The sequence below is a fragment of the Spea bombifrons genome, chromosome 10, assembly GCF_027358695.1.
Source record: "Spea bombifrons isolate aSpeBom1 chromosome 10, aSpeBom1.2.pri, whole genome shotgun sequence".
Taxonomy (NCBI): Eukaryota; Metazoa; Chordata; class Amphibia; order Anura; family Pelobatidae; genus Spea; species Spea bombifrons.
Window position 1 is genome coordinate 13981375 of NC_071096.1, and position 15924 is coordinate 13997298.

A 15924-nucleotide genomic window follows, 5' to 3' on the forward strand; every position below is an offset into this window, starting at 1 on the left:
GTGAAGTGCCCTGATCACCAGTATGTAATCCTCCTTTGGGGACTAGACGATTTTGGACTGCTATTAATATCGCATTAACATGGAAAAATTGTCATGATTTAATAGACTCAATAAGGGCTTTGTGTAAAGGTATCTCAGGCTGAAAACCTGGGAAGAAAAAGCTGTAACTGCTCCAATTTATATAAGGTTTTAAAAACTTATATAATGTTTTTTTGATACGTTATGCCAAAAAGTACATTGAAACAATGCACAATTACACCAAACAGCATTGTGTATCATATAGAGATAATGGTATTTATAAAATGCCTTGCAGTAGCTTTATAACACTTTCCAAGACTTTTAGAAATAAACCTCCCCTTGTTTTTTTAGCTTTGGGCTATCCAATATAGTAATCGGAAAACAAATGTCTTCCTACCTGAGAGATTGGAGAGCATTTCATTAATGTGAAGCTCAATGGATGGAGCATGCTGGGAAAAATAAAAAAAATACCTGTCTACAAAGTGTGTATAGGCAGAACAATATATTCATTGTCGTGAATGGTTTAAATTGGTAGGTAAAACTCATACATTTTGCATGACACGCTCGGATCTGTCCTGAGTTATACCGAGGTTGGATTTAAGACATACAAGGAGTGCTATAAAAGATCTTTGCACATACCAGGTATTTCTTAAAAAAAAAAAAAAGACATTGTATAACAATATAAACAAAAAAGTGATAGTCTAATGCCCTTGGCACCCCTCTAAAGAATAACGCATATTAAAGTGCTCTGTGAGAGAAAAAAGCACTTACCTGACCTAGAAGTTGCAGCCTCACTACAGTAGCTGCCCTCCACCTCTGTGGTCCGGCATTTGTTACTAGTGATTGGCTGTTTAAAGCAACCAATCACTGAGAGGAAAGCGCTTGTGTTTAAATGAGTAGGAATGTTTCCCATTCACGGAGGGGCCGGAACTGAACATTTGCAGAGCCGGCTCTGGAGGTGAGTATATCGACTGCACCTGAGAGCCTACAGACTATTGGGAGGTTGAGGAGGAGGATGGAGACCAGGTGAGGGTAATTTATTGTAGTGAAGGACATGCGGAGAAGACTGCACATTTTGAACAGGCTGGTTTCTACAGCAAGAAGAACTGATGTGACCCTGTATAATGCATCATTTAATAGGTGAGGAAACTTGGAAGGAATGTCACTGATTTAACTATGTATTATACAGGGGCAGCCACAATCTTCCTGCAGCAGAAAGTTATTGGGAATTGGCCTTTAGAATAGAGTGACGTCAAGGAGCTGACACACAACTCTCCCTTTAGTAAACAGCCTGATTGTGTTAAAAGACACTCACACCTGAGTGGAGGCAGGACAGGTGTGTGCTCTGTTGCCTGCGTATATTAGGGGTGTAAGACACTTCGTTTAATTGACTGTATAAATGACTTGCTTATATGTTATGGAATTTCTCTCTTCAGCCATGCTATGAAACAGTGAAGTTTTGGCTCCATGAAAATCTTGTGGCTGTTGGGATATTTGCGCTCTGCACAGCTTTGGTCCAGGTAAGGGAGAAACATATTTCAGCCAGAACATGGTTTCAAACCTCTAGCTCTCATTTTGTTGTGGTCTACAATCCCCATACTGCCACTGGAGTGCGATTGTAGAGCTAAAGGTGGGTTATACCTGCCCCAGACTACACAAGTGAAAGTTCACTGAAAAGTGTAAATGTTGTTTAATGTACAGGTTACACCTCGCAAGAGCAGGACAAAACAGAATGCTCTTCATAATACCCAACATACCTTATTTGCTCGAATATAAGACGAACCTGATAATAAGGTGACCCTGCAAAATGAATATTAATTTAGAAAAAAAAAGAAAAGGCCTTAATTTAAGACTACCCTATAAGAAAAAAGTTTTATTAGTAAAAATTACTAGTAAACTATTTTTTCATATTTAATAAAAAATAAATTTTTTTGTTTTTATTTCCTTTTATTTGCCAACCTGCCCTCCAGTTATGCACATCTGCCCCACGGCTTGCTGCTTTGCCCCCAGATATGCCTTATACCCCCTTAAGGCCACTCTGGCTCTGAAAAAAAAAAACTCTGTTATTTTAGTAAATAAGTTAACTGTCAAATGAGTAGAACAGATCCATTTGGCCGACAACGAGAATATATTTTCCACAAAAGAGCCTTTCTGTTATACATATACTAATGCAGTCTAACCAAGTAACATAGTCTAGTGAATAATGCAAGAGACCAGGAGCTGCCTGGGCCCGTTCTTTAGAGGCCTTTCACTAAAAGAAACTTAAAAGGTAATGATAGGTTTCTACCTCTGGTAAACATGTAATATTAGTGAAACATTATATAGGGCTTATATTAAGACTGCATATTTTGGGTCTAGATATTATATAAGGACCATTTTTATTAACAATTTTTATAATGAGACCCATTTCATGTCCTTTTATTTGTTTTATACAGTACTTTGTTTTATACAGGACTTTGACCTCCAGCCCTCGCACCTCTATTTTATTATTTATTGTTTTATATAGCGCCATCATATTCTGGAACGGTGTACAATGGGTAGACAGGACATAACAAGTAAACACTTTACAGATGAGGATGTTGTACATGGGATGCCATGTTCATGTCCCATTGATAATTCATTATTTTTTTCTGCTTTTGTAGATCTTAGGACTCACATTTTCCATGACTATGTATTGCCAGATGGCAAAGACTGACACATACTACGCCTGAACCGCTCCATCACCTGTGCACTCCGCACTGGGAGGTGTGCAGGAGGAATCCACACGACTTTGACACCCGCTCTTCCTTCATTTTGTTCTTCCTCGTTTCATCCTGGATGCCATCCCAGTTGTACGGAATGTCTGTCTTACCATGAATTTTTCCTTGGAATGGAGCAGAAATATTGGATAGGAGGTTGGCCATGCTGATTGGACCATTTAGTTTAGAGGAAAGGAAAATCAAGATTCAGGAGTATCGCTGGATGTATGTGTCCCAGGAAAAAAACGAAGGCTGATGAAAATATAACTCAAACACAAAATGGCAGCTTGTATCCAGCAGCTGGTAAATCACTGCTAACAGGACCACTGTCCTGTTTTAGGCCATGTCTATAGCGGAGCTTTAAGAGCACATGACAGGCTAAAATGTTATGCAGACCAGTGTCTTGCTGCCCCCTCCCATGCTGTAAGGCTTAAACTTGAGAAAACAGGCATATATAATGACTCTAGCAACTCTCACCCAGCCCAGAGTAGCCCAGCTTCTCAAGTTGTTGAAATAGTATGAGTTGGGGTACCAGCAGTGGTACAGTTCAATTATGCAATCGTGCAATGAGTAAAAATCACCAACATGGAAATTCCCACTGTACATCTCAAACAAAAATCTTTTTTGCAGTTCTTCGTGCCCCCCCTCACCATTGGTGCATTTAGCACCAGTACCCTACTGCCATTATGAGCGGGGTTTATTGCAAGAAACACATTTATTCTTGTTCTTCACTTGGATAAGTTCAAACCATGCTCTTTACTGAATCAACAAAGAAATGAAATGTACGGAAAGATTATCTTCTTCAAGATAAACCATTCGCAGAGGGACCAACTGTATTAAAAAGAAATGGACGGATCTTTCAGGCTGTTTGAAGGCCAGATGTCTTTGTGAAAAGGACTCCGCACACATGTATATATTGTTTTGGTATTGAAGTGTGTCCACGCATACTAGTGTCTAGGTAGGAACTTGGTCCTAACAGACCCCAAGGTTGCTGGGATGTAAAAACTATTTACTGGTCTGCTAACTCATCCTGGTTTTACTGTCCACTTCTGGAGCACAGACAGGATTCCCTTTATACTCCAAAAAGAACCTAACTAGCACAACAGGCATTCTTTTCAGTGCCGTTTCTATAGTAGAACCTACAGTTTGAAACTGCCAGAAAATCAGCAGGTCTGCATGTCTTTTTATAACCAAGAAGACAGCTCAGTAGGGACAATCCACACGCACACTAAGAGGGACAGCACATTTGTAACAGTTATAAGCCTCAGTACCCCCAGGCTCTGCCATGGTATAATACTGTTCTGCCTCTCAGCTCATGTGCCAGTTCCTGTAATAAGTTACACGGAGCCAGGTTACACGACACTTCTTACCCCGTTTTAACAAGCAAGGCAGCTAGGGTTTTTGCACGCTATCTTAGTTAGGTTTGACAGTGATGCAAAGTCATTGTATCTGTTTGTATACAGGCGCACATAAAACCCATTTTATCAAGGTTGAGGAGCAACACATCACTATCCCCCCTGGGATGGAAGAGCTACTTTTTTAATTTAGTTTGTCTTAGTTCTATGCTTAATGATAAACTCTTCTGTCTAGGAATTGAGAACCCTGTGGGGTTTCCCACTGGTACATTCAGTCCCTATTCACGCTGTATATACATTATTTATGCAAGAGGTATAGTGAAAGGAAAAAATGTTCTAATAAAAATCTTTAACAAAAGCACTGTGTACTCATGTGCATGCCTTGAAATAATTACAGGATGCGGGGCCGCTATCGGTCCTCCCATAAACACACCGTACGTGTCTCTTTCACATATTCCTCCCATCGTCCTGTCTTGGTGTTTTCTGCCAATTATGGGCCTGTGAAAGCAGGGGCATGCCTAGGGTTATTGGCACCTGGGTGCACTATTTCTTTGACACTACCCATAACTAACATGCATACATAATAACATGCAAACTCTATCTAACACCTACTCACACTAACACACTTATATATACACCCATTCATTCTCCTGCTCCTCCTCCTTATCTCCCAGACACCACACACCCTACCCCTAACACAACACCACCATAAGCTGACACATATGTGTGTGTATATCTATGTGTAAGCATATGTAGTTTTAGTTTTAGAGTAAGAGTATGTTACTATATAGTAGTCGAGTGTGTGTTACTGTTTACATTAGAGTGTCCATGTGTTAATGTATGGTGTTGGCATGTGTGAGCATATGCTTTAAGTATTTGTGTGCTTTTTTTATTATTATTATTACACTACATATATTCAAGAGGTATGACAAGACTCGAATTGACAGACTAAGAAAACCGATACATTAGGTTGGGCCCTGCTCGTAAACAATTACGAGGGAGTAGTGTGACAAATGTAAGGAACAGAAAAAAGGGAGAGGTAGTGTGAAGGTTGTAAAAATAACAGGGAAGTTCTAGCAGCTAAGATGGCACGGCTTCTCTGAAGAAGTGGGTTTTGAGATGTTTCTTGAATGGGATGGGGAGTGAAAGCTGAAGGTTCGGTGGAGGTAGGTTACGAGATATGGGGCAACGCAAGTGAAATCTTGCAGACGAGAAACGGAAGAGGTGAGGAAGAGAGCCTTAGCCCAGGGGAAGAATATAAAGATCAAGTGGGGGAGTATGTCTTATGAGGCCAGAAATGTATGGAGGAGCAGTGTTATGGAGGGCCTTATATGCTAGTACAAGGATTTTCAATTTAATTCTAAAGGTAATAGGGAGCCAGTGGAGGATCTCACCAAATGGGGAAGCAGAAGAGGAGTGGTGTGCAAAAAAAGATAATTCTAGCAGCAGCATTTTGGAGAGACTGTAGAGGAGGTACAGTGAAGAGTCGAGAGGGAAATGCCAACCATAAAAGTGTTTCAAAAGTCAAGATGGGAAATTATATGGGAATGAACCAGAGTTTTTGTGGATTCTTGGATGAGGAATGGGTGGATGCGAGAGGTGATTTTTAGGTGCAAGGGGCAGGTTTTAGCGAGGGACTGAATGAGAGGGATTTGAGTCAAGGATGGCCCCAAGGCATCAGGCCTGGTTAGTAGGAGAGATAGTCGTGTTGTAAATGGGTTGATTATACTTCATCTCTTGGAAAAATTTGGTGTTAGCATCATGGTGTGTGGAGAGGGGGTCTGCTGTGTAACAGGGTGTACCTTTCTTCCCATATAATATCTTAAGGTCTTAATGTTATGTTTCTTATTCCGTTAAGGTTGAATAGGCTCACGCTCCTTTAAAAGTAAGGAAATGCAATATATTTAGGGATAGTATAGCAAGCTTGCTAATAAATAAAACACCAATCAGTCTTAAATACCTTATCTTTCATTACAGTAAATCACTAAAATCCTAATAAAGACTTTTCATAACATAATTACCTCATAATTAATGCCTAATTACCTACAATCTGATACCAAAATCTAGATTCAAAAATATGACAGCATGCAGACACCTGTAAATCTGGAGTAGGTCAAAGCTCAATTAACCTTGAAATATGTTGTACTTGGGGGGGGGGGGGGTAAATCACCACAGGTCTTAAAGTGCCAGGGATGCCCAGTCATCCTCAGTCCAGGCCTGAGATACATACAGTACAAAAATCTATTGTTCTGCAACGGAACCTTCATTACATAATCTGCTATTATTTATTCACCTAGAGAAAAAATATCTTTGGCCTGTGACAATGAAAAAGATTATTTAATGTTACTAAGAATGCTGTTCCTAATGCTGCATGTTGTTACAGAGTAGGTGGCACAGCACCTTTAATGCTGGCAGTGTGTGAATGCTTGCTGTCCTTTATGTTATTTGTGCCCCACCTGAGTTGCCCCAGTGCTTATTGCCCAGGTTATGACTACCACAGTTCATACTTTGCAACCGAATATCAGCCTATGTGAGTGTTATGTTACTAATTATAACTAATTATTAAACTCACAGCTCCTTTATCTTCTAGACATTTGGTTGCAATTAAAACACTGCACATCACTAAGCATTTCTGTATAATCTAAGCTCCCATTTTTAACATGGCTGGAAGAGTATATCCGCAAAGCAGGCTCTACCTGAACGGATTACTCGTATAACCCTTTGTCTAGAGCGCATCACCATTCGGAAACCGTCATACCTCCTCCAAAATGTGCTAAAAAAAACCCATAAACTCTCTTTCTTCAAGCTTGAAATTGCACAAAAAAAAAAAAAAAACATCTCACAGGCCTCACGCGTTTCGCGCTAAGGGGCAGTTGGCATATCTGAGCCACAATAACTCATGTGCCTGTGAGTATTATTTCTTACTATTTGATATCTGAAGAAAAATAAAGCTTTTTTTTTTTTTTTTTACTCTTAAGAGGGCCCTGTGTTTTTTCGCATTCACTTCTAGTGCAGAAGAAGATCAGTGGATGCAGAATCTGATGAAAAGTTTCCTCTAACCCACAGACTAGTAAGAGGATTTACTTTTTCATATTAAAACAGAGCAGAGATATTCACAAGGCGCAATACCTGCAGAGTAGGGGATTAAGAGAGATGTAAATGTATAATATGATATGCCAAGATAGCTATCTGCAAGCCGCTCGCTCCGGTGCCCTCTTGGCCTCTCTCCGGGGAGGGAGAGTTTGGGATGTGCTGCGGAATAAGCAAATTACACAGCGCTCAGGTGTAGCCGCTGGTAATACCTCCTAAACCGGTTTGTACCGAGTACTCCTCTCCAGCAGCCAGAATATCTCCCCTCCATACAAATTGTGTCTGGGATCTGCAGAGGAGGAATCTAAACAACGTGTTATCTGTCTGCAAGTGGAGTTCTGGTGGCATCGGCATCAGGGACAGCAAGCCTATAGTGACGCTGCTGTTATTCTACAAAATATAAATATATTATAGTTAGCTGTCATTTCAAAAGAACTCATAATGCAAATGTTAAGTATGGTGCTTATGGCTGGCACAGATTAATGAGAGTTGTAATTTAGAAACAGGAAAAGAGGTTCATATTGTCCCAGCCACCCGTTGATTGTGACAAATGGGTAGTCTGTATTGGTTCTTTTTGACAGACCCCAGTAGTTCACATAACAGATCTTTAATCTATTTCAGACATTGACGTGGTAAATCTCTCTCAGTGGTTAAAAAAAAACAAACTACAAAGATCTGTATTTTCAACCTATTTCTGGAATGTGTGCAACGCGTTTCACAAACACCCACTTGGACTCTTACCCGGTACTAACAATAATGATTGATGCCACTTGGCATTGAAACATATTCAGTGTCCTTCCCAGCATAAACAGTGGAACAAAAGAACATTAGAGGACATTTCTACCATGTAAAGCTAAACACAAAGCTCATCCACAAACCTATCCTTCTCTCGTGAACATCACATACTGTAAGCAGCACACACTGCAGCTCTGGCACCTACGCAGAAAAATAATTAGCGCATTCTCCTTTATACTTCAAGGATACCCTGTGCATACTGTACCAGAGTGAAATGCAAGAGCTAGTTTTTTCTATGTGGAGCAATACACGGGACATAGGCACGTAATAGTTTAGATTATTATTACGGAAGGAATTAACAATGACACCTGCCTACGTGTCTGTGCCACAATTATCCTGCAGGCTGCTCCAAAGTGTGTGGCATTTACGTTTATCTTGCCACCTGGACAAAATACAGTATCTGTTAACTGTAAGCCAACTAGGAAAGTATATGCTAAACATCCCAAGTGTCCCTTTTAAGTGGAACGGTCCATCTTTAGGCTACATCTGGCTGTCTCTGCTCCCCTGATATCTCATTTCTAAGCTCAGAATGTTGGCTGGGTAGGAGTGTATCAAAGTGTGCTACAGCTCCAAAAAGTCACATTAACTAGGTCTATAACACAAGTGGTCAGTTGCGTTAAGGATTGACTTGACTGACTAGACTCAACTTCAATGCCATACCCTCGCCTGCAAACACATGCAAAACAACGGTGTCATACCTTCTGAACGTATGTAACATACATACCTAAGGTCAAGTACCCCTACTGCATGGAAATACATGTACCGTATATATGCCCATTTTATATTCCAGTGTGACTGGGGGCATATAGCACACGCACAATGCTCCAGTCGGACATGCAAGAGCTGCTGGGTGGCCTAATAAATGGGACTTTTGTAAGCAGTAAGCAATTACATAAGCACGTTTTTCAGTACTATACCAATAATTTCAGGACCATTGGCAGAAATGATATACTTAAACCTTTTGGAGGCTATCCTTATCTTGTAGACCCTCATTTTCTTGTTGAGGATTATACAGAAAAGGTTTCTAGTGACCCCAAACAGAGCTGCAACCTAGAAAACCAAAACTGAATTGGGAACAGCGTGTGTCAGTGAGTACGAGCCTCTTTCATTGCTTTGCAGATCTCTGGCAGAAAACGGGTAAAGAGATTTATATTAAGCATACGAATCTCTGGGGCAGAGAAGATGTATTTATTCGGTAGGCTGACAGGCGTATTAAACACTTGTGACGTGTATTTGAGATGCATTTCATCTGACAAACTCCTTGTACAGCTCTGTGATCAATGCTTTCAGGCCTCATTATTCCTGCTAACCTTCCGTTTGTACACAAAGCAGACGCCGCTCTTCAAACCTATCTGTATATCCACAGAATGCTAAGGTAGCTGAACAGCCAGGATACAGTCAAGGATTGCACGCTAGGGCTATCTTCTGCAAAAATGCATGTGAAGAACGGGTAGATGAATGTGATAAAAATAAACAACAAACCTCATGAATGTCAATGCTCCAGCTTGTTGACACCAGAAATGCAGAATTTGATGCCAGATAGTAACTGCATGACCTTCAGACAGTTCTACCCACTGGAATCCAAAGAGTTAATTGCAGGATCAGCAATGTGGTTTGACCTTATATAATACTCAGAAAAGCCTGCCTCCTGGTGCATATCAAAATTACCGTATTGGCTCGAATATAGGCCGCACTTTTTCCCCCCACTTTAAGTTTTTAAAGTGGGGTTGCGGCCTATATTCGGGGTCTAGTGCCCGACGCCCGGGACATGCAGTTCCGGGCGCTGGGCAGGCAGCAGGCTTTGTGTGTCCACTACGTAGGAGGTGAGAGTAGGTTCTCACCCTATTGAGAGTGTGCCTTGACGTGGCGGGTGAGCTTAATTATGCTTTGGCCAATTCATATAACCAAAACCTCTCATTTATATTATGTTTATATATTTGTTGCCAACTTTATTAGGGTGAGAAGCGCAGACAGTATTTTGTTTTTTTTAGGATACAGATCCCCCGCAGCGGTGCAGGGGACTACTCTCGGATACACTGTGACAGCCTCCCCTGCCAGCACTTCCCACGGGGGCAGTGCCGGCATGGGAGGTTGTCTAAGCGCATTTTGCAGACGTTCATCGGCAGTGGCGATGCGCGTAAACCCCCGCTGCCGGCACGTCTGCTCGATGTGCTTTAACAATCTCCCTTGCCGGGAATTTCCACGAGGGTAGTCCCAGCAAGGGAGATTGTTAAAGCACATCGTGCCTGCAGCTGAGGTTGTTTATGCTCGCCGGTGAACGTCTGCGCCATGTACGTTAATCTTCCTTGCCGGCACTTCCCACGGCGAAAGTGCCAGCACCGGAAGTTGAATACGCGTTATGCGTAGATGTCCCCCGCAAGACCCCGTGGAGTCTGCACCGGTAAGTCTGGCAGGGGGGGACACATCTTGGGGACAGAGTGGCAGCATATCTCGGGGGGGTAGAGTGGCAGCATATCTCGGGGGCAGATATGTGCCACAACATCTGTGGGAGGAACTGAAGATGCCACATAATCCATTGTTTAGTTACCTAATGTAACAAGAGCGACAAACGGCTGCATGGTAGATAATGACCATGCTCATCTGTCGGGATCTAAATCCTCACTGAGGCCTCGTTGAGTTGAGCAATAGATTTAATTACTTTTTCTGACATGAGAAAATAAGTACTATATACAATACAAAGACTGCAAGGCGAGTGGTCGTTACCAAAATGGTGGCTGAGAATGAGTGGGCTTGCAGTACAATAAAAGAACTAGCACTAGTAGGACAAAAGCACTAGTAGGACAATCAGACTAATCCTTTACATGGGGATAGAGATACCATGCTGGGAATAATGTAGCCAAACAGCATACACTTTTCACCCTACATTATCTCTCTATGGGAATCTGTGTGGGCTCTAAAGTGGAGTCAAATATCCCATAACACCCAACACGTTGTGTGCCTCTTTTCCTAAATCTGACATTTTGTAACCCTATACCCTGTAACAAACCTACAGTGGATATAAAAAGTCTACACACCCCTGTTAAAATGCCTGGTTCTTGTGATGTTAAAGAATGAGACAAAGATAAATCATGTCAGAACTTTTCCCACCTTTAATGTGACCTATAACGTGAATAATTCAATTGCAAAACAAACTGAAATCTTTGAGGGGGGAAAAAACCTCACAATAACCTGGTTGCATAAGTGTGCACACCCTCGTGTTAAATAGAAGTCATTACACACCTGCCATCATTTAAAGTGACTCTGATTAATCACAAATAAAGTTCAGCTGTTCTAATAGGATTTACCTGACATTTGCTTAGTTGCATCTCAGAACAAAGCTATGGTGCGCAGAGAGCTAACAAAGCATCAGAGGGATCTCATTGTTGAAAGATATCAGTCATGAGAAGGGTACAAAAGAATTTCCAAAGCATTAGATATACCATGGCACACAGTGAGGACAGTCATCATCAAGTGGAAACAATACGGCACAACAGAGACATTACCAGAACTGGACGTTCCTCCAAAATTGATGAAAAGACGAGAAGAAAACTGGTCAGGGAGGCTTACAAGAGGCCTACTGCAACATTATGTTGATAAATTCAGTTATGCTAAAATACATGAAGGTGACAGTTTACCTTTAAGAAGAGCCATAGATTAGCATAGGACTTTTATAATCATATACTAGTCCTAGTCTGCAGGACTATTTCACCTGCGCACAGACTGAGATATTGTCAAATGATGACCTGTTATAATGGATGAGGAAATGCTTCAGAAGGCCTAACCTGATCCAGACACCTTTCTATATATTCTAAGGGTTAAAAGCCCAAGGAACCAGAGCTGCAAAATATGATTGCTCAGCAACAGTATCAAGGACACGGGTGGGAGAATTACGATCAGAGTGGACTATCAATCCTGGCAGCGCCTGCCTGTACAAATTAAACTACGTGCTGTGAATATATGAAAGTGTAATTACTGTGTATTGCTGCTTATTGTGAAGCCGTTTGGGTCTCCTAGACATGTTCCTGGCCCGTAAGCATGAGAAAGGTAGATGTGACATAGATTGTGAAGCCTCAAATACTCTTATATTCCAGGTTCGGTCTTAAGATCACCACTCAAAGGCTTCACAACCTTGAGCTAGTAACCTCCTGCTGTGCAGTCTCTGACAGCAGATCTAAAGCGGCTTCATTCATACTTATACAAATCATGATAACTTACAGTGAAGGACGAAGGATTTTGCGATAACTATTAATTCATCTGCTTCTGTGCTGGATAGATTAGTTGGAAATCCATCTGCATGTGACATTTTGGAAGGAACAAAACACACTTTTTACTTCATGCTTCTCTATGTGCAGTTGGAAAAGGAAGATTATATCGTATAATGTATATTCTTCACAATATATGAACCTTGTAAGAGTAATTGAAAAAAAGTAGCTGGAAACCAGAATCCAAGGTTAGCAAAATGTCTCCTGATCTCAAGGACAGAAATACAAAGAACTCTAAGCATTAAACAGATTAGAAGAAAAAGTAGCAATATATATATTTAAATGAAACTGTACGTACTGTAAAACACATAGCCTTTTAATGCAGAAGCACATTACACAAAGGTGGCTTTGGGTTCATGTTGTTCAGCTTTGGCTTCCTTTGAAGTTCTATGGGGTGAGCTGCACCAAGTTTTAGCTGCCTGAAACTTTCTTTTATAAAGTACCAAACGCTGTGGAGTTAAAACATTTCACTTGAATGACCCACCAAAGGTTACTCCAGATGAGCTTCTCCTAGGAGATGAGTTAAATTAGTGACTCTCACTTTACTAGGTGTCCACACTGCTCTGGGTGCTTAAAGGTCAACAATGCCAGGTTCTGATCTCACTTTTGCCTGTGAACCAGTCAGGTAACCGATGAAGTGGGCTCTGAACCATCAAGCACAGTGACCTCCAATCACCATGACTAGTCCTTCAAAACCATAAAGGTAAAAATTGGGCTCTGGGACAATGCACTGTTTAAGTGCTCAAAATATTACCACTTAAGGTCACCTACCACTTAGTTAATTCTAAAGACAATATCCAAATTTCACTTTCATTATTAATGTGATGTCTGCAAAGAAAAATAAGAAGCATTTTCTAAGCCACATTCAGGCATATTATACAGCAGCAGCTAATACAGAATGCTTATTAGGATTAACTGTGTACAAAAAGCAAATCCTAGAGTCCTTGGTATTAAGCATATATAGAACAGACATGAATATTCATTCAAAGTTAATATCTCACGTACAATGATTTTCCAGCACTTATCATTAGTTTGATATATTTGGGTGAAGGTACTTCAATATATTAGGGTGACATGATATCTCTGAATGGAGTTTCCTATTTTCTGCTGTATTTAAATCTTTTGTAGCATTGGAATCCTAATTTCTACTACTGATGTCCAAACCCTTCTCAGAAATAATGTAATCATATACATCATGTCTTATCCTTAGAATTTTGATGTGTTATCACCTGGGGATTAAGGGAACATTGTATGTTTGTAAATACTAGGTATAAAGCAAAAAAGCAGGCAGGAAAGTCCAGAAAAAAGTAAAGTAACCAAAAAAGAAATTATGTTGATGACATGATAGTAAAGGGGGGGGCTGGGTGGCATAAGTATACCAGGTAGTAGGGGGCAACAATACACAAGAGGGAGGCTTGCTGGGGCATCACATAAGTCAATACTAGGGGGTGGTGGCTGGGGGTATAAATACACATTGTGGGGCTAACTGGAGGGCACAAATATATGTAGGGGCTGGTGGCATCAATACAAAATGGGGACAGCTGGCGCCATCTCATCTCATAAATCAATACTAAATGGAGGGGCAAGCTGGGGGCATAAATACACATAATGCTGGCTGTGTTGAAAATATTTTTTTTTATTGTTGTAGCAGCTTAGCCTGTCCGTGGCAGAGCCTGTCCTGGTGTGTGTGTGTTTGGGTGTCAGTGCAACAGAGCCTGTCTTGGTGTGTGTGTATGGGTGTTAATCAACAAATGTCACCATACGCAAGATGTGAAGGCTGATGCAGAATTCAGTGTTTTATATCCATATAATAATCCAGAAGCACAAAAAGGAGTAATTGAAGCAAATGTTTATATGTGCTGTTCCAAACTGTCATTGAATACAGCATCCTTCATAGTATTGTTAAATACCCAAACCATCCCTACAAAATAATCATATCAAATTTTGCTTTGGTCATTACAGAGAACTGTTTTAAGTAATTAATGCTTTAGGAGTAAGAACAAAATGACAGATCCGCTAAGATTTATTGGGTTAATATACCAGAGCGTGTAACAAATGTTTCTGTCCAAGCAAGTAACCTTTAGATGTTGTAACTAGTATCTTGGAGCATCCCAACTTTGTAAAAAGAAATCCAACAATGTCCAAAAGAGAAACGTAAGGAATATTGCTCAGAAATAGTGACTTCACACACGGTTCCTAAAACGGAACTATATGTGCAGTAGGCTTAAAATACAGTTCTAAACCAACAAACTCACTATTTTTTAAAGTACTCTAAAGTTTCAAAATATGGCTTTATTGGTCTGTTGTTTTATTTATTTTTTTAAATCAATGTCAATACCAAGTGAAACTTCCAAATATTGACTACATAATCACATGGCCATTCATTCTCTTAACATTTTGATGTTACCAAATAGTAATATACCAAATAAATTACAAAAATGTTTTAAGAGTAAAAGGTCCTTTATCTATTGTTACTACACAACAAATAATTCCAAATTATATTCTAACTAAACCTTTTAATGGATATTTGTGCCTTCACAAAATAGGCTGCACATAGTTCAGGCAATTCCCATGGTAAGAAGACGTAAGGCGCAGTGTGTATTAAATCATTCAGAACGGTAAAGGCTGGTAAGGCTATTCGGTATCTGAAGAGGTTTCTATGGAAAGGTGAAAACCAACATGCCTGTTACCCAGGTTAAATTTGGCAGACAGTTGTTAGGTGCTGGAGAATTGTTTCTTAACATAAATATGACATAACTGATTACTGTCTTATAAAACCTAATAAAACACACAAAAAATCAAAAGGCAAATGTATTAAATAGACCAACATCTTCATTTGTAAGCCATATGTGTATCTGATTGTTTAACTCAACTTCTAGACCATTTTCACAATTTATACCCAAACCTTCATTAGTCCCATTGGAATTGTAGAGTTTCATCCATCTCCCAAAGACTAAAATGTCTATCTTCACAAAGAAACACAAATCTCCTATTTCAATGAGAAAAGCCCCGACCTGTAAATCAACTTGCTTACAATCATAGAAGGTCATAGAAATAGTCCAAGCCTTGACCCAGCTCCCAGATGGATATTCCTGTGCCTAGTTCGTCTGCAAGGTCCAAACGAACCTGTATGGACTGATAGGTAAACAAATGACATTATGTGGCATACAAGGTTAAAATTTAAAACAATGCTTTTGGGATCCCCTCTATCTTTTTTTAGTAATGCGCATATGTCTCCTTATTTCCTATAATTTTATTGTTAGGTAACAGCTAATACACATCTCAAGACATTTCACCTATATCACTGCTCAAACCTAAAACTTGTGGGATTGAAAGCTGCAAGGAATCTTTTGCATTTTAGTACCTACTGGACACAAGTTGCCAAGAATGGGCCTACCTGTTGGTCTTCACAGCAACTAAGCAATTATCTATAAATGTTCATTCAGTATAACTCAAGGAAACCATGTTTCAGCATAAAGTCTCTACTGAGGACAAGACCCTGTCCTTGTTCCCCTATGGACACAGCCCTAACAGCCAGCTTCTACCCACCATAGTCTATTCCCAACCAGCAGAACAAGCTTCCTTTTAATTGTCTGTAATCTACAATATGCCCCACATCCCACTGTCTCACATGTTTTCTTATTCCTGTTCTTCCTCTCTACATTT

At 40.3% G+C, this 15924-nt stretch overlaps 2 protein-coding genes across 5 annotated transcripts in view; one reads left to right on the forward strand and one right to left on the reverse strand.

The window, feature by feature from the left end:
• TSPAN4 (tetraspanin 4) overlaps positions 1–4469 on the forward strand; it is a 118556-nt gene extending 114087 nt beyond the window's left edge. For 2 of the 3 annotated variants that reach the window (XM_053448625.1, XM_053448623.1), the window contains one exon: positions 1455–1738. In XM_053448625.1, the coding sequence (XP_053304600.1) occupies positions 1455–1640 (186 nt within the window). In that variant the 3' untranslated portion in view covers positions 1641–1738. Of the gene's footprint in view, positions 1–1454; positions 1739–2660 lie in introns of those variants that run through there. The other variant, XM_053448624.1, reaches the window with a different exon arrangement.
• CHID1 (chitinase domain containing 1) overlaps positions 1–15924 on the reverse strand; it is a 138903-nt gene that overhangs the window by 4457 nt on the left and 118522 nt on the right. Inside the window, exon 13 of one of the 2 annotated variants that reach the window (XM_053448620.1) lies at positions 15293–15393. In XM_053448620.1, coding sequence (XP_053304595.1) covers positions 15295–15393 — 99 coding nt within the window. In that variant the 3' untranslated portion in view covers positions 15293–15294. Of the gene's footprint in view, positions 1–15066; positions 15394–15924 lie in introns of those variants that run through there. The other variant, XM_053448619.1, reaches the window with a different exon arrangement.